At 61.3% G+C, this 16,742-nt stretch overlaps 1 protein-coding gene across 1 annotated transcript in view; it reads right to left on the reverse strand.

Annotated features, from left to right (window-relative positions):
* Nucleotides 1-173: 173 nt before the first annotated feature.
* KCP (kielin cysteine rich BMP regulator) overlaps nt 174-16,742 on the reverse strand; it is a 36,405-nt gene continuing 19,836 nt past the window's right edge. Inside the window, exons 9-43 of the mRNA XM_075557390.1 lie at nt 16,429-16,511; nt 16,165-16,258; nt 15,311-15,393; nt 13,800-13,893; nt 13,581-13,660; nt 13,414-13,507; nt 13,075-13,160; nt 12,912-12,993; nt 12,627-12,779; nt 12,443-12,549; nt 12,237-12,330; nt 11,643-11,816; nt 11,457-11,539; nt 11,244-11,337; nt 10,972-11,160; nt 10,644-10,814; nt 9,740-9,916; nt 8,913-8,998; nt 8,597-8,687; nt 8,094-8,176; nt 7,923-8,016; nt 7,129-7,302; nt 6,818-6,900; nt 6,240-6,360; nt 4,566-4,645; nt 4,304-4,403; nt 4,091-4,179; nt 3,740-3,842; nt 3,526-3,668; nt 3,155-3,327; nt 2,976-3,087; nt 2,796-2,897; nt 1,593-1,757; nt 729-1,035; nt 174-595 (exon numbers count right to left, since the gene is read on the reverse strand). Coding sequence (XP_075413505.1) covers nt 342-595; nt 729-1,035; nt 1,593-1,757; nt 2,796-2,897; nt 2,976-3,087; nt 3,155-3,327; nt 3,526-3,668; nt 3,740-3,842; nt 4,091-4,179; nt 4,304-4,403; nt 4,566-4,645; nt 6,240-6,360; nt 6,818-6,900; nt 7,129-7,302; nt 7,923-8,016; nt 8,094-8,176; nt 8,597-8,687; nt 8,913-8,998; nt 9,740-9,916; nt 10,644-10,814; nt 10,972-11,160; nt 11,244-11,337; nt 11,457-11,539; nt 11,643-11,816; nt 12,237-12,330; nt 12,443-12,549; nt 12,627-12,779; nt 12,912-12,993; nt 13,075-13,160; nt 13,414-13,507; nt 13,581-13,660; nt 13,800-13,893; nt 15,311-15,393; nt 16,165-16,258; nt 16,429-16,511 — 4,298 coding nt within the window. The 3' untranslated portion in view covers nt 174-341. The remainder of the gene's footprint in view (nt 596-728; nt 1,036-1,592; nt 1,758-2,795; nt 2,898-2,975; nt 3,088-3,154; nt 3,328-3,525; nt 3,669-3,739; nt 3,843-4,090; nt 4,180-4,303; nt 4,404-4,565; nt 4,646-6,239; nt 6,361-6,817; nt 6,901-7,128; nt 7,303-7,922; nt 8,017-8,093; nt 8,177-8,596; nt 8,688-8,912; nt 8,999-9,739; nt 9,917-10,643; nt 10,815-10,971; nt 11,161-11,243; nt 11,338-11,456; nt 11,540-11,642; nt 11,817-12,236; nt 12,331-12,442; nt 12,550-12,626; nt 12,780-12,911; nt 12,994-13,074; nt 13,161-13,413; nt 13,508-13,580; nt 13,661-13,799; nt 13,894-15,310; nt 15,394-16,164; nt 16,259-16,428; nt 16,512-16,742) is intronic.

Genomic DNA, 16,742 nt, shown 5'->3' on the forward strand with positions numbered 1-16,742 from the left:
CTCCTGGTCTGTGCGAGATGTCGGGGCAGCCAAGCCAGAACAGGCAGAAGAGTGAGCAGAGTCCAGGACTGAGGAGCCTGGGACCCCACTCCTGACCACGGGCCCCATCCGCCCCTCTCTCACAGCCCAGGAGGAAACACAAGTACACCCAGGAAGTCTGGGCAGGCCTAGAGTTTATTGCTGAGGCTCCACACAAGGGGGCCTGGAGGACCCTGCAAGCCCCCTTCCCCCACCCCAGGTGCTCCTCACAGCTCAGGTGAGGGTGGGAAGCTGAGGGAGAGTCAACGGAAGCCTTCAGCCAGAAATTCTGATGCGTGTCTTCTTGGTTCAGGGGGCTCCTGCTAGCCCCGGGTGGGGCTGGGCCGTGTGCTGGGTGGTGGGTCCCCAGTGAGCTGGACTGGGGGGCAGTCCTCAGGGGGAATGCAGTGAGCCTCATGTTCCACCAGACCTGCAGGGCACTGGCAGCCAGGCACGCAGGGTCTCACGCAGTGGGTGGCCAGCTGCCCCAGGGGGACATGCCGGTTGAAGCAGGTACGGGGACAGGGGGGGCCACACTCATCGAACACGAAGCCTCGGTCCAGGGGACAGCCCACCACTGCAGAGAGGGAGTGGAAACACAGGTCATCGGCAAGGTCCACTTGCACAGCCCCCGGCTCCCAGTGCCCATCCTGCCCAGAATGGAGCCCTGGGGCTGCCCTTCCAAAGGTACAATTGCCCCTCACCCTCACCGCAGAGTGTGGGGCTGCGCCAGACGGGCGTCACGCCTGCCTGGCGGCAGTGGCTGGCATAGGCTTCCAGGGCGTCGCAGAGACAGGAGTCCGCGGAGGGGCCGGGCCCGCAGGCACACAGGTCATAGACGCAGGCGGCGAAGAATGGCTCCGGAGCCACTACCGCGTGGCAGCGAGCAAACGGCGCCGACTTCAGCACGGCACACCGGGCATTGGCCTCCCTCCGGCCACGGTAGCCGGCTGCCCGGCATGGATCCACCTCTCGGCCCTTGACACAGGGCCGGCCAGGCCCGGGCTCCTCAGGGACCTAGATGGGGTGTATGATGGAGATGCTGGAGGTCACCCGAGGTTACCCTCGAGAGCTCCATTCTAAGACTTTCCATCGAACCTCGCTCCCAGGCCGGAAGCACACCTCCCTTTCCTTGTCTCCATTTGACAGATGGAGTCGATGACTTGCCCAAGGTCACAGCCAGTGCATGCCAACACAGAATTAGGGACTAGGGGGGTCGGGGAGGAAATCTGGGGACCAGGCCCCTTCTAACAGATCACCCTGCCTTCCCCAGCAGAGGACAGGCAAAACCACAATTCGACCAACTCACAGCCATCAGGGTGCCGACTCACAGCGACCCTATGGGACAGGCTAGGACTTTATGAGAGTCAGACCTCATCTTCCTCCCTCAGAACAGCTGCTGGGTGGGAGGTTATTACCTCACCTTATAATCCACTATGCCAACAGGGCACCCTTCATGACAGGCAAGGGCCCCCAACGCACCCCACATGTCCAAACCCCATCCAGTGATGCCCTCCCATCCCAGGGGGCTGCTCCAAGGTTCATGCCCCACCCCCAGCACTGCGCACCCTCACCTGCCAGCTGTTCCCAAACGCAGCTTCCGTGGGCAGAAGCAACCCCGAGGGGGCCTGCAGGTCATCCTGGGTAAAGCCATTGAAGTTCCCGCAGAGCCCACAGGTTTGGCCACGGTAGGAGCCAGGCACCCTCACCTCCACCTGGGACTGCCCGTCCCATAGCACCTGTGCAGAGAGGCCTGGGGCTGGTGAAGGGTAGGGACCACAGAGTCCAAAGCCTTTTGGGAGTCAGCCTGAGCCTCCTGGGAAGGACAGATGGCAGAGGTGCCTGTGGCCAGCCACCCAGCCTATGAAGGCCCTGGGCCCGCAGAACAGTGTGAAGTACGCTGGCTGCTCCTGTGTGTGGTTCGTCTGCTCCCCAGGCCCCCTGAACTGCAGCCCAGGGTAAGCGCAGTCTCTGGAGCAGCCAGGTCCTCTGCAGGACAGATCAACGCAGCCCTTTCTATGCAGAGTGGGAAAAACAAACTCCAACGCACAATGACCCCATGGGACAGGGCAGAACTGCCCCTGCGGGCTTCTGAGGCTATGAATCTTTAGAGGAGTCAAAAAACCTCATCTTTCTCCTTCAGAGAGGCTGGTGATTTTGAACTGCTGATCTGGCATCTGCAGCACAACATGCATCCCGCTACACAGGGCAAAGGCACCTTATTTCAAGACTTACAGACTGTGGGTAGTCCCTGGTTGGCTCAAACGGTTAAAGGGCTGGGCTACTCTCTAGATTTGGGCTGGTGGTTCAAAACCACCCAAAGGCACCTCAGAACCAGGGGCTGGCAATGGACTCCTGGAAGATCACAGCCCTAGAGCCCCTATGGGACAGTTTTACTCTTCTATGTGGCGCTATGGGCTGCAGCCAACTGGAAAGCAATTAACATCCGTTTTGCTGGGAGTGTGGGGAGAAGATGAACTATTGTATGTGAGGGTTAAAAGGAACCCCCAGTCCTGTTTAAGGCTTCCCCACTAACCTTCACCCATTTTACAGGTGAGGAAACTGAGGCACCCAGAGGGCTGGTGACTAGGTTAAAAGCCCCCAATAAATTGATAGCTGAGCGAAGAGTAGAAACTAGACTGAGAATTACTGTCTCCCTCCCACCTTCCCTCCCTCTGGTCAACAGAACTCTGTCACCCCCAAGGAAACCCCTGTAGGTAGGGGCACCCACCAACCCACCCCATACCAACAGATGCCCAAACTTGGACTGGAGGCACCTGGAGCCCGGGCTGGGCGTGCAGGATCACCGTGCTGCCCCGCAACTCCACGTATAGTAGTGATTCCCGCAGGAAGGGTAGGGTCACTGGGTGGCCATCCACCTGCAGGTGGGACACGAGGGACCTCATCAGGGACAGGCCACACATCGGATCCACTTCCCCCTGCCTGCTGCTACTCACCGTGACCTCCTGGCCCTGAAGCAGCCTCACACTCACACCTTCCAGCAGCACCGACACCTCCTGAGTCCAAGACACGCCTCTCCGGCCACGGTCATCGTTGGTCACCTGGACACTAAGGGGCTCAGAGATCAGTAGGTGCCCACCCAGGGGGCTGGGGAGACGGGCAGGGGCTTGCCCACCTGAAGTCCCCTCCGTGACAGTCCTTGGCCAGCACGTAGCTGCAGCTGCCCTGAAAGTGTAGCAGGCGACCGTCGAAGGTACGATAGTGTGGATCTCCGAAGGCCATGCAGGAGGCGGGCCGAGGCAGGCAGCGAGGGCAGCAGCTGCCGGGACTCAGGGCTGGCACCTCGTCCTGGCCCAGGCCCAGGCAGGTCAGACACTGGCCGCCACAGACCCTCCCGAAGGACCCAAGGCTTTCCAGGATGGCCGGGCCTCCCCTCTGCACTCCCAGGCTGACGGAACGGGTTCCCTACTCCCAGTCCTTGCCCTCTGCAGCCAGGGTCTCACCAGGCGGGACACCCACACACCCACCCGAGGCCACGGCACTCACTGGGCCACAGGAGAACAGTGGGCAGCGTTGGCTCTGGCATCGCACGGTACCGGCCACGCAGGAGCAGCTGGTGCAGGCGTCCACGGCCCAGTGCTCTCCAGAGGCCACCTCCTGGCCCTGGTGCTCACAGGACGGAGAGGGGGCTGCAGGGGTGCCAGGGGGTTAATGGGCATCCCCACTTTGGGCTGCCCCCAACCCACGGTCCTGGCCGCACCTTGGCATCGCTGGCAGCAGCTGTCGGCCTCGTGCCCCTGAACCCAGCCTTCGGGGCAGACGAGGGCCTGGCACTCCTCCAGTTGGCACTCCACATGGCCCCGCTAGGGGCAGATGGTGTTGCTCTGTGGGAATCCTGTAGGCCCCGGGGGTCCCTAGCCTCACAATAGTGGCCCTCCTCTCCTGGGTTAAGAGCTGAGGGAGCAGCGCCCCCCGCCCCCGCCCTTTCTATCCTGGTCCCAGCCTGCCACTCTGTTCAAGTGGGACCAGAAACCAAGCCCCCAGGGCTCCTCACATGGAGGGGGCACCTTTCCTAACTAGCTCCAAGACCCCGTTGTCCACCCTGGCTCACATGGCAGCTGCAGGTGACGCAGGGGTTGCTGGGGTCCCGCCAGCTCTGCCCGTCTGCCACTCGCCGGTCCTCGGCTTCCACCACACAGTCTAAGAGGGAGAAGTGGGCCCGGGGGGCAGGGTCCCCCCTAGTCATCCACTGGAGTCCAGGGCCCTGCACTCTGCACAGCCCCTCCCCAGCCCTGCCCACCTCCATCTGGCCCAGGGTCCTTACCCAGACACACAGGACAGCAGCTCCCAGGGCGTGTATGGTACTCTGAGGGGGGACAGTGGAGCTCGGGACAGGCCCGGTGAACACAGAGCCATGTCAGGTCCTGGGGAGGGGGTGGCGTATAATGCTGGGAGTTAGAAGGAGGCAGCAGGTTGTGGGTGCGGCAGGGCTGAGGTGAACCTGACATTCAGGACAGTGTTGGGGTGACTGGGCGAGGAAGAAGAGGGGGGGTCCCTGAGAGTCACCAGGGCCGGGGGGCACTCACCTGGCAGTGACAGGTATAGCAGGGGTTTGGTGGGGCCAGCTCAGAGCCCAGGAGGCCCTCAGTACAGTTACTCAGCGCTTCTGTGAGGGTAAAAACGGGGGTTGGGGGGACACTGGGGGGAGCAGGGCTCAAAAGTGCAGTCACCACACCCCCACAGTTTGATGCCGACTTCTAAGACCTCGGCATACCTGATGTCCCAGCACCCTTCTCCGGGGAACCCCAGTCCCGTTCCTTTGGTCCGGCAAAAGGAAAGTCTGTACTTTTCCCAAATGAACATCGTTGGCCTCTGAGATCCCCAAACCAAGCTTTTGCTGTCCATTCCTACCCATAGCGCCCCCGTGTGTGTCAGAGGGGAACTGCACTCCATGGGGTTTTTAGTGGCTGTGATCTTTGGGTCCCAGGCCCTGTTGACCTAGTGGTTATGTTCTGAGCTGCTAATGATAAGGTCAGCAGTTTGAAACCAACTGCCACTCCTTGGGAGAAAGTCAGGGTTTTCTATTCCAGTGAAGAGCTACAGTCTTGGGAACTCCCAGGGCAGTTCTCTCCTCTCTTTTAGGGTCACTACGAGTCCACATCAACTCCATCGCAATGACCTTTTAAAAAAATCTTACACTAGTTTGTTTTTTCTCCCAGGGTGCCTTGAGAGTTTAGGGACCTGGCAACTAGTCTCCTTTCCACTTCCCTGCACACTGCCTGCCCAAGCAGCACCCACCCACCCACCAATCCACCACCATCGAGTTAATTCTGACTCACAGCTCTGGGACAGGGTAGAACTGCCCCTGTGGGTTCCCCAGGCTCAAGTCTCTCCCATGGGAGAGATGGTCTCATCCTGCTCCCTTGGAGCGGCTGGTGGGTTTGAATTACCCATCTTTGGGTTAGCAGCTGAGCCCTTTAACCTCCGCACCATGAATTCTCTTGACCTGGGGCATGCAGTGGGTGCTTGAGAAACATCAGTCCTCTCCCAGAAGAGACACATCCTGACGAGTGCAGATTGAACAGCTCTCCCTTCCCATCCACACCACAACCATCCAGCCACACAACTGTTGCCCCACAGGGTCACCTGGTTGACAGATGGCTCCATGGGCCTCCCCAGTCCTACCGAGCAGGCTAGGTCTCCCCACAAAGTCCTCTAGGGTCAGAGAAGGGTGTGGTAGGTGTACCTTTTTATTTGCACCCTTTTGTCCAAAGACTAGGGGTCCTGGTGGCACTGCCCAGTAAGTGTTGGATTGCTAATTGAAAGGTGATCCGTTCAAACCAACCAGCTGCCCCCAGGAAGATGGATGAAGCTGTCAGATACTGTAAAGATGTGCAAAGCCTTGGAAACCCAAAAAAGGGCTGACCAAAGTCCTGGGGTCCAGAGGTGAAGTGCTCATCTCCTAACCCCAAGGGAGAAAGACTTCGCATCGGTTCCTATATTCAACCCACTGCCTCGGAGTGAGTAGATCCCGGCTCATAGGGAGGCTATAGGATGGAGCAGAAAGGAGACCGACAGGTCTGTGTCCCATGGAGTGACTGGTGGGTGCGAACCTCCAGCCTTTGGGTTAAGGGTCAGGAGCTTTCGCTGCTGTGAGAAGGCTCCTCCCATAAGATGACAGCCCAGCATGCTCTAAGGGCATCTACTCTGCCGTACGTGATTCCTTGAGTCGGAACCAGCTGGACAGCCCCCGGACTCACCTGCACAGGTCGGGCAGCAGTGCTGAGGCCCAGGGGGCAGGAGCTGGCTCAGAGGGCAACCCACCAGGCTGGGGCACTGCCGACGGTGACAGCGTAAGCTGGGGGGGCCCTCCGGCTGTAGCTACAAGAACCAGTGATAGGGTGGTTCCCTAGCCGTGGGGGGCCAAGAGGTCCCCTCTATCCCGGATTCCAGGTCCCCATCTGCCAGCTGCACCCTCCCAGACTTGCTTAGTATCCTTCTTCTAGCCTCTTAGGCCTGAATGCCATGTGGCCTTTGACCTTGTCACGGCTTAATCTGGGACAACCTGCCTTCCCTGGATTCCTTCTCAAAGCCCATTCCTGGGGGGTGGGGGCTCCCTTATCAATTCCTACACACATACACCTGCCTTCTGACTATCACTTCTTATCTACACCACCATCTCACCCCAGACTGCCCTGCTGCCCGGCTCTTCACCCACCCACCACCAGCTGCTACATGGGTGCATCTTACCCCTGACCCCATAGTGCATGTCTGGATCTCCCTCATGCAGTCCCCTCTTTGCACACTGACACCCGCAGCCCAGGGCCCCTCAGCCTACCTCACAGATGCACACTTCACAAGGGTCTGCCCCCGGATGGAAGCTCTCCCCCGGCTCATACTTCCGGCCTTCGTGCTCACAGCCTGGGGTGTGGGGGAGAAGGCCAGGCCAGGGCACCTTCATGGGGGCAGTCCGGCCAGGGAGTGGGTCCCCAAGGGGTTGGGATGGTGCAAGACTGGAGGTCCCTTCTCTCTGCAGCCCAGAGAGGGGGCCCTGGGTGGGACAGGGCAGGAGGCCAAGCTGGGGCAGGGTCCTTTGGGAGCTACCTCCTTGCTCCCTCCCACGGCCCCCCCCCCCCAAGTTCCCAGTACCAGAGCATCGAGGGCAGCAGTCTCCAGGCCCCTGGTGGGGCTGGGCACAGGAGCTGACACACTGGATGCGGGCACAGGTGACAACGCCCTCGTGACACATGCAGGAGGAGCAGGGGTCGTCAGGGGGCACCCAGCTACTGCCTTCAGGGTGCTCCTCCCCACGAGCCAGGCAGCCTGCGGTCGGGGAGGCAGGGATCAGCTCAGAGCCTTGGGGGCAGCATTCTCCTCACCCCATGGTCAGCAGGGGCTGTGGGCACCAGGAGGGGGGATGCAGGGGTGTGTTGCCTGTCTGTGGGAATGGGGCAGCATGGTGGAAAGACCATGGGGACTCTGGAGGCCCGCTCTTTCTCCTGCCTCAGACCCAACCCCAGGCAGGGACAGTCAGGGGAAGTGCCCGGAACAGCAGCTCCGGGCCCTGAGCGCCCAGGCCGCAGCCTCCAGTCTGTTAGATGAGGCCCTCCTCTGTCGGCCAGGTGGGGCCGGCGGTCAGGCTCCCACTCAGCCAAGCAGCCTCATTGGCCCTCTGGAATCTACTGGCAGGCCTGCAGAGCAGTGGCCTCCTCTGGGAACTGAGTACAAGGCTAGCATCTAGCTGGCGTGGACTGTGGGGCTGGGGGAGTGCTCCCCAAAGGTTGACTGTTAGAAATGAGGTGGGCTGGGTGAGGGCCAATTTTGAGGGGTCTCCAGCCAGCACCTGGGAGTGGGACGCAGGGCAGGGCTGAGGTGGGCAAGGGGTTTGGGGCATCAGGAGGCTGGAGAAGGGCAGGGGGTGACCCAAGGAGGGGTGGACATACCTCTGCAGCGAGGACAACAGGCGCCCTGTTCTGTGACCTGCAGCGGACAGGGCAGGGGCGGGCATTGCAACTGCACACAGGTGACCTGGCCAGCCTGCGGGAAATGCAGGGTCAGCGGCCACCTCTCCAGCCTGGCCGGGGCCCAGCCCCTCGGCCACCTCCCAGCCTTACCTGACAGCGGCACCGCTCACAGCTGCCGGTGGGCCCCTCAAACTCCTCCCCGTCCTGGTGTTGCCGGTCCCACAAGGTGCAGCCTGTGGAATATTCCTAGGTGGGGAAGCTGGATCACCCCATGCCTGCCTGTTGAACTGTGTGTCCCCCTCTCCCCAAAATACGTGTTTGACCCCTAACATCCTAACCTTGTAGCTGTTAGAACCCCGTTAGGGAATAGAGGGATTTTGTTACTCTAAATAGGAACTCCGCCTAGAGCGCGTCGTTAACCTAATGCCATTTGAGGTCTGAAAAGGTGGCTGGCCTAGACACAAAGACACCAGAACAAATGGGAGGGAGAGATGCCCAGGCCCGCAGAGCCCACCCTGCTGGAGAAACACCCCAGCCAAGCAGACGGGAGCTGGCGCCCTGCACTGGGCCTGGGAGGGGGCCCAGAATCTCCCCCCTGTGGATTTCTCTTGCAGCCCTAGAGACCCAAGAAGGAGAGGCGGGGCGGGGCTCACTGAGGCAAACCGGGCAGGAGCAGGGCCCTGGCGAGGGGTGGGGGCAGGCAGCTGGGGGGCAAGGCTTCTTCTGGCAGCTCACGGAACCTTCCTGCGGAGAGAAGTCGCCCTGCCACTTCTGACAGCGCTGTCGCCCCGTAACACAAACGGCACCCCTCTCCACTCTGGGATAGGCACCCCTTCCAGGCCCCAGCACCGATTGCCTTGCCTCCACGCCCAGCCGGGTTCACTGGCTCACCGGCACAGCACACCCCCTTGGGACCTGGACCTGGTCAGAGGGGAGGGGTTACCCTGAGTGCCCAAGTGGGCGCCTCACCTGGCAGATGCAGATGGAGCAGGTGGGGGCAAGCGGGTCGGGAAAGGTCTCTGTAGAGGCTGCGGTGACCCCATGATAGAGGCATCCTGGGAGAGGAGGGCCACCCTCAAGTTGCACATCAAGGACACACACACACACACACACACACGAGCGAGGCCTGGAGACTTCTACCAACACCTTGGCAGTCATATGTTTGGGGGCAGGGGGCTGAGAGCAGGCAGAGACCTCACCAGGCCCTCCTCCCCATAAAAAGGCTGGAGGGTGGGAGCTTGGGAGAAGCCAAGACGAAGAGCTGCATCCACTCGCTGTCGTGGCCTCGGCTCTGGCTCCGTCATAGGGACCCTGTGGGCTACCCAGGCCACGTAGGGCGGCCCGGCCTGGATCTTCAGGAAGCTGACTGCCCTGTCTGACTCCCGTGGAACAGCTCGTGGGTTCAGCCACCAAACCTCAGTTAGCACCTGAGCTCTTGGCCACCAGGCCGCCTAGAAATGGACAGTAAGGACCTGTGGGGATCATACAACTGGAGGAAAGCAGAGGGCGGGCTGGGCTAGGAGAGCGGGTTCGGGACTCCACAGAGAACCAGGAGAAGGCTTGGCCCCGCAGAGGCAGAGGCAGGAGACAGAGCAAGAGCAGGACATCTTTGGCACAGAACGCCACGGTCTGGCATGAGGTGGTGGCAGAGGAGGGCAGCTGGGTCTGATGGAGATGGGCCTGAGAAGCAGCCCAGGGTGTGTGGCCGTGTCTGTCTCAGGGTCGCAGGCTGGGGCTGCTTGGAGCTCCAGCTCAGTTGGTTGGGGTGGGCGGGCGAGTGGGGCAGCCCTGCCTACCGTGGCAGGTCGGGCAGCAGTGCCCAGATGAGGTGAGTGGGTGACTGCAGCCCGGAGATTCGCAGGGGCGCCGGCGGCAAGTCACAAAGCCCCTGAGGCAGGTACAGATGCTGCAGGGCTCCCGGGGATCCTGGAACTCCTGGCTGCTCAGGTAGGACTCCCCCAGATACTCACAGCCTAGGAGAGAGGAGCAAAAGGGGGTGGAGGCCGAGGCAGGTGAAGGGCCTGTGGTGAAGGGCTCTGAGCCCGGGCCTCCCTGCCCACCCTACAAGGACCCTGAGCCGACAGCCAAAGACTCCGCCACCTGAGGACAGCCAGGGATAGCTGAGACCTCGAGGTTCCCACGCCCAGTGCTCATTCCCGGCCTTCTGATGAACCCGGGATGGAGCAAGGTGGGGCGGGGCGGGGTGGGGGCAGCGGTTAGCCAGCCCTTCAGCACTCTGAGCAAGGCTTCAAGGCTCAAAGGCTTGGCAGGCAAACGTTTCTGCCTGGAATTCAATATTTCTATTTCATGATGTTCACTTTTATGGGTATCTTCTCTTCCTGGCCAACCACTGAAATTTCCATTTCCAGCCTGAGATTAATAACTTCCTTTAAAACAAAACAAAGCAAAAAACTTCCTTTCTAAACAAATAAAGGGAAAGCGTTGATTTAAAGGAGCATGCTCATGACATAAAACGGCAGGGGGTGGAGACTACATAGCCAACAAAGAGCAGGTTCCAGCCTCTCTTTTTTGTCACAGAAGTTAAAATCAGCCCAGAGCGGTGATGGAACCTGACCAAGGTCACATAGCCAAAGAGTTTCCGGGCCAGGAGAAAATCCAGGTGGTCCTCCGGAGCTTTCTTGTGTGTTTAACAACGATGAACATGGCAACAGTAGAGCTGATCCCGGTCCAGCCACTCACCGTCACAGGCAGGACAGCAGTCGCCCCTGGCGGGGAAGGGACATGGTGCGGGGGTGCAGGCCTTGGGCTGGCAGCTCACGCTGCCCTCCCAGCACAGGCAGACGTGACAGGGGACGCTGGGAGAAGGAAAGCTCTCCCCGCTGACCAGCTCCTTCCCCTGGTACAGGCAGCCTAGAGGGGCAAGGAGGGCAGGGACTGGAGTTAGTGCTGGCTTCTGCCAACGCCCCAGGTCCTGATGACTGTCCCCAGGTTTATACTGGGAGGGGCTGGACTTGGAGGAGAGGGCACAAAGGTGGGGGGCCTACAGGGGGCCTGCTCTGGGCATTACCGTCACAGGCTGGGCAGCAGGGCCCCTGGCGTGGGTGGGTGCAAGGCGCTGGCGGGCAGGGGAGCCGCTGGCAGGACGCAGAACCGTGCAGGCAGAGGCAGCGGTGGCAGGGCTGGTCAGGCGGGGAGAACGGCTCCAGGTGCCCAACGGGGGGCGCACCCCCAGATTGTGGGCAGCTGGCGGGAGAGGCTATGCGGGAGTGTGCATCAGGGGCTTGGGGTGCACAAGGAGAGGGTTGGGGGGCTTGGAGGGTCCGAGGGCAAGGTTCTTACTTGGACACTGAGGACAGCACTCTCCTGGTGGCAGAACAGGCTTGGGGCATGACTGTGGTGGGCAGCGGCGGGCCAGGCACTGGACGTGGCCACTCTGCCCACAGATGGGAAGATGGGCACGCCAGGCAGAGTCAGCACGGGAGGCTGAGGGAGTCAGTACGCCCGCGCCCTGCCGCCCAATGGCTCCCTCTCCTCTCCAGGCCACAGACTCACCAGGCAACGGCACAGGCGGCAGGGATCGGAGGGGTGGGCAAAGTCAGCCCCATTGGGGTACTCTTTACCAGCAAAGGCACAGCCTAGGGGAAAGGCAGCCAGAGGCCTGGGAGATGGGCCCCCCAGGGGATGCTGCCCTCCAGATCCTACCCAGCCACCCTGGGAGACCCCCATCCGTGCACTCACCAGTACAGTCATTGTAGCAGCAGGTGCCAGGCAGTGGGTGGGCACAGGGCGCAGGGGGGCAGGCCCGTGGCTGGCAGTGGGCCTGGCCTTCTTGGCACTGGCACTCCTGGCAGGGGTCTCCGGGGTGGGAGAAGCGCTGGCCATCCACAAAGACCTGTTTCTCCAGGACACAGTCTGGGGCAGGAATGGGGGAATGACAGCCCCCTGCCCCTGGAGTGCAGTAGGCCAGGGGACCCTCTCCTCCGACTTGGCAGGAAGATACTAGAGGGGGTTCTGTCAACACCGGTGTGGCTGTGTGTGGCAGGAGGGCTCTGCGCATGCCCATGCTTTACCTGCAGCTGTGTGTGTGTGTGTGTGTATGTGTGTGTGTGTTACACAGCCCCCACAAACCCACAGCCCCAGAGTGTTGCCTGTGTCTGCTACCCAGGTAGATACGGCAGCCTGAGTGGGGCACACTAGGAGAAGGACTAGGGAGCAGGAAGGGGGGCGCCGTGATACACAAAGAACTCTCCTGTCTCCACATACCCTCTGCACCCTGTGTTTGCCCTGTGTCAGAGGCCTATGGGCAGTGGGAGTCCGACAGCGAGCACCTACCTGGGCAGCTGGGGCAGCACTGGCCAGGGCTGCTCTGGGGCCTAGCGCAGGTGGTGGGAGGGCACTCAACCAAGGAGCAGCTCACAGTCCCATCCTAGGGCCATAGTGTGGGTGGGGAGCAAGGTGCAGAGAGGTCAGGGGTCAGTGGGGCCATGGGATAGGCCGCTGTAAGACTCAAGAGGGAAAAGCTGGCCTAGGGGCGGTACCTGGCAGTGGCAGGTGTGACAAGGGCTGGCTGCATCCGTGAAGTTCTGGCCATTGGCATACACCTGGCCCCGGTAGGTGCACCTCTCACAGCTGGGGCAGCAGGCACCTGGAGGGCAGGGTGTCAGAGCCCTGCTGGGCACCACCAAGAAGAAGCCTAGCCCAGGCATGTGGAGGGGCACTCACCAGGCAGGTGGGTGGGGTGCTCGCAGGGGACCAGGGGGCAGATCAGCGCCCCACACACGGGTATCCCATCTCGACAGGAGCAGGTGGTGCAGGGGTGGCTGTCAGGCTCCCACTGGACACCATCCGGGAACTCCTCTCCGTCCAGCACACAGGCTGCACCAACGACTTTCACCAGGGGCTGGAGCCTCCCCCACCATCCCTTCCCAGACCAGACTTGGCCACACCCATTTCAGAACACGTGCACCCTCTCGCCCCCCTGCCCAGCCCATCCATGCACAGACACACCTGAGCAGAGCTGAGGCCCGGAGTCTGACAGGGCACAGGGGGTCACTGGGCACTCTTGCTCCTCACAGGACACCTCACCAGCCTAGAGGGAAGGCTGGGTAAGGGCCCCAGGGGGAGCAAGTGAGGCAGAGGAGGTGGATTGGGCAGCAGAGGTGTGTCCTACCTGGCAGAGACAGCGGGAACAGCGGCCACTCTCTTGGGGTCTGAAGGTCTCCTGGTTCCCATACTGGTGCCCCTGGTACTCACATCCTGACGGGGAGGATGGTGGGGGACAGGGCTGGAGGGTGACAGGAACCTTGCACGGGCCCAATGCATCCCCCCTCCCCCACCAGGGTGCAGTGACACCACCTCAATGGTCTCCCCTACTCCCCTGAGCCAGGTGAGTGACGGAACGTAGGTTTACAAAGAATTGCTCCAGACCTTGGTTCCAGGTGCCTCCTCAAGGTCTGGGGGAGCATCTCCCACCAGCGCCTGCCCCTCCCCCCAGACTTGGTCCACTCACCATGGCAGACAGGGCAGCACTGCCCGGGGAGCCTGCCCGGGTGTCTGCAGGGCACGGATGGGCAGGGCAGAGGTTCACACTGGATGCTCCCATTCTGCCAACAGCACCTGGTCAGCAGCGGGCAGGCAGGGCCTGGCCAGCCCTCCCCACCAGGCAGCCCCACTCACAGTGCAGCGACAGTGGGAGCAGGCATCCCCCGAGACCACGGGCTCCCCGCTGCTGTACTCCCTCCCATTCAGGAAACAGCCTGTTGGGGGGAAGGGGCCTTAGAGCCACTCAGGGGCCCCTCCCTGCCCCATCCTGGCCTTCCCTCCCCAAGACCCCATAGGCTGCGCCACACCCCTCCTGTCTGTGGTACTGGGCTCCTGCCTTGCTCACAGACTCACCGTCACACACAGGGCAGCAGGTGCCTGGGAGGGGCCGGGCAGGATATGGACACAGGCTGGCACACTCCCGCTGGTGGCACTGGAGGTGACCCTCCTGGTAAGGGGGAGTAGCCAGGGGGAGGGGCCACCAGGGCTCACTCAGGCGGCAGAAAGCGACTTGAACCATTTACTCAATTTGTAGGTGCCCTGGTGGCTGGGTGGGCGATGCACTGGGCTGCTAATTGCATGGTCAGCAGTTCGACTCCACCAGCAGTTCCTCGGGAGAAAGATGAGGCTGTCTTCTCCCATATAGATTTACAGTCTCAGAAACCCAAAGGGGCAGTTCTCCTCTGTCTTCTAGGGTCCCCGTGAGAGGGACACGACTCTGGCAGAGTTTGATCTTAGATGATTTGTCGCCCACAATATACAAGGAGCCCTGGTGGCACCGTGGTTAAAGCACTCAGCTTTGAGCTCAAAGGCCGGCAGGTAGATGTGGCCATCTTAGAGACCCCGTGGGGCAGTCAGGGACAGCAGGTATGGGTTTTTTGTGGTGGGGGGAGGGTTTGTCTCGTGTTGCATAAGCTCTCTGAGCTCCGTGGACACATCTGAAAAAGGGGCAGTGACAGTCCTGTCTGCCTAAGACTGTTCCCGGCGTAAAATGAGGGGACATGTCCTTGAGGCGTCTGGGCCGTGGAGGCTGATTCTTAACCAACTGCAGCTGCTGATTGTCCCCCAGGAGCCCTTTCCAAAGTGACCCCTGTCCTCCCCCACCCCCCAGCCCCGCATTCACACCTGGATGCCTATGGTATACAGAAGCCATTGTCCCAGCCCCAAGGTGTCTCACTCTTCTGGAGAAGGGGAGGTGGGGCGTGGGGGCCAGTGTGCACAGAGACCTGGTTATGTGGGGGCTGGGGCCTTTACAGGCCCTCAGGAAGCTCTGTGGCTCCAGCTACCTGTCCCTACCTTCCTACCCCTCCCATGCCTGGTACCACTGCTCAGGGCACACTTCCCCTCTAAGGCCTACAGCAGGCCTCCCCCCTCCCCCCTCCACAAAGACTTCCTGGATCTGGGGCCCCCTACATAAGCCCTGCAGGGTACAGCTCTCCCCACCTCCCCCCAGGATGCCAAGCCTCAGAATCGGCTACTGGAGGGCAATGGGTGGGGCTTTTGCCTAGGATTCAAATTGAAAAAATAACAAGAAAATAACTCAAGTTCCAGCGAACAACCTAGTCCCTTTAGCTCAGATGTCCTTAAGCTTAGCATCTCAACATGGTATCGATATCAAACCACGAGTGCTCTCTTCCCAACGCTCACCCACATGCCTGTCCTATGTGCCCAAGGCTCGTGGCGGTCTGGCAGTCGGCCTAGCTGAGTTTCAAGGGCTAGAGCCCGGGCACAGGGAGGGCTACCTAGTTGCGAAACACACTCCTCAATGGTCCGGCTCCAACAAGCCTCTGCTGCTCATGGTGGCAAGGCGCAGGGGTGGGGTGGGGAGCAGTGAGGGAGGTGGGTGGGGAGAACAGGGGACTCACCAGGCACTTGCAGATCCGGCAGGGGTCCCCGAGTGGGGCCTGCTCTTGGCCATGTTCCCAGTGAAGGCCACCTTCTGAGCAGCCTGGGGGCAGGGCAGAGAGGAGGTGGGTGGGAGCTGCCTGGACCCACTTCCTGTCCGAGCCCAGATCAGACCAGGGCACAGCCACACACCCCTCCCCTAACGCTGGCCAGACCCCACCGCCCTTTAAGAGAGAGAGTTCCTGCCACTTTCACCTGCCCACCTAACATCCTCCCATCTTTGGTCACTCTGTCCCCTCTCCTAGGGAGGCCTGTGACGTTCCAAACCTCTCACTCAGGCATCTCCCATCCCTCCTGAGGGCTCCCAGGAAGCAGTCCCCCTCTGCTGAGTTTCCAAAGTACTACGTGGACCGGGGCGCCCTCTGCCGGTTGCCTGCAGGGCAGGCCACAGGGTTTACAAATCTGGGGTGCCCCAAATGTTGTAATCCAACCATCAAATCAACTCTGACTTCCAGTGGCTAATTTCTCAGCAGGAGATTGGCAGGCTTTTCTTCCAAGCTGTTTCTAGATGGCTTCTAGTCCCAGCCTTCTGGCTCGCAGACCAGCATGTTCACCACCCAGGTGGCACCAGCCAACATTTGCCAAGCAGCGCCAAGGGGCGCAGGACCATTCTCAGCCGCTCAGCAGCTGGGGAGCGAGACCGGGGCAGCCAGCTGAGAGCCAGACAAAGCCGGAGAGGCAGCACCAACTGGACTGTGAGCTCCAGCATGCGGCCCAGCTGCAGCGTCCACCAGGCATCGCTCTGCACTGCCCAAGCTCAGCCCTGAGGCCATCTGGGTGGACCTGGCATCCACAGGCAGGTGCAGGCACTCACCTAGGCAGGCAGGGCAGCAGTGGCCAGGCCTCCGCACTGGCTCAGGGCAGGGGCTGGGCGGGCACGTCATGGGCACACAGCGGACCAGGCTCCTCTGGAATGTACCAGCAGCTGGAATGCCCCCAGCTCTGCTCCCAGGGAGGACGGGGTGGGAAGATGCAGGGTGCCCTTTGGGGGGAGGGCACAGGGCAGGGATAGCGGGTACCAGGAAGACATGGGGGGCACAAAGTGGGAGCAGGGGTTGAGCAGAGGGGACAGACTCACCAGGCAGGAACATCGGAGACAGGGGTTGGAGGTGGACAGAAAATGGGTCCCCTCCTCATAGGACTTCCCCTCGTACTCACAACCTGGGGGTGGGGGTGGGGTTGCCAATGTGGCCAGGACGTCGGCAGAAGACAGGGTGGGGGAACATGGCCCCAGGGGAGGCATGCCCCATTCAGGACAGGTGCAGGACGGGGTGGGGTCACCTGGTCGACAGATCGGGCAGCACTCCCCAGGTGGGGTGTAACTCTCCAGACAATTCAGCTCTGGGCATGAAGGCCGCTGGCACAGCACAGTCCCTGCCTGCAGGGCAGACA

Source organism: Tenrec ecaudatus, chromosome 9, assembly GCF_050624435.1.
Source record: "Tenrec ecaudatus isolate mTenEca1 chromosome 9, mTenEca1.hap1, whole genome shotgun sequence".
Taxonomy (NCBI): domain Eukaryota; kingdom Metazoa; phylum Chordata; class Mammalia; order Afrosoricida; family Tenrecidae; genus Tenrec; species Tenrec ecaudatus.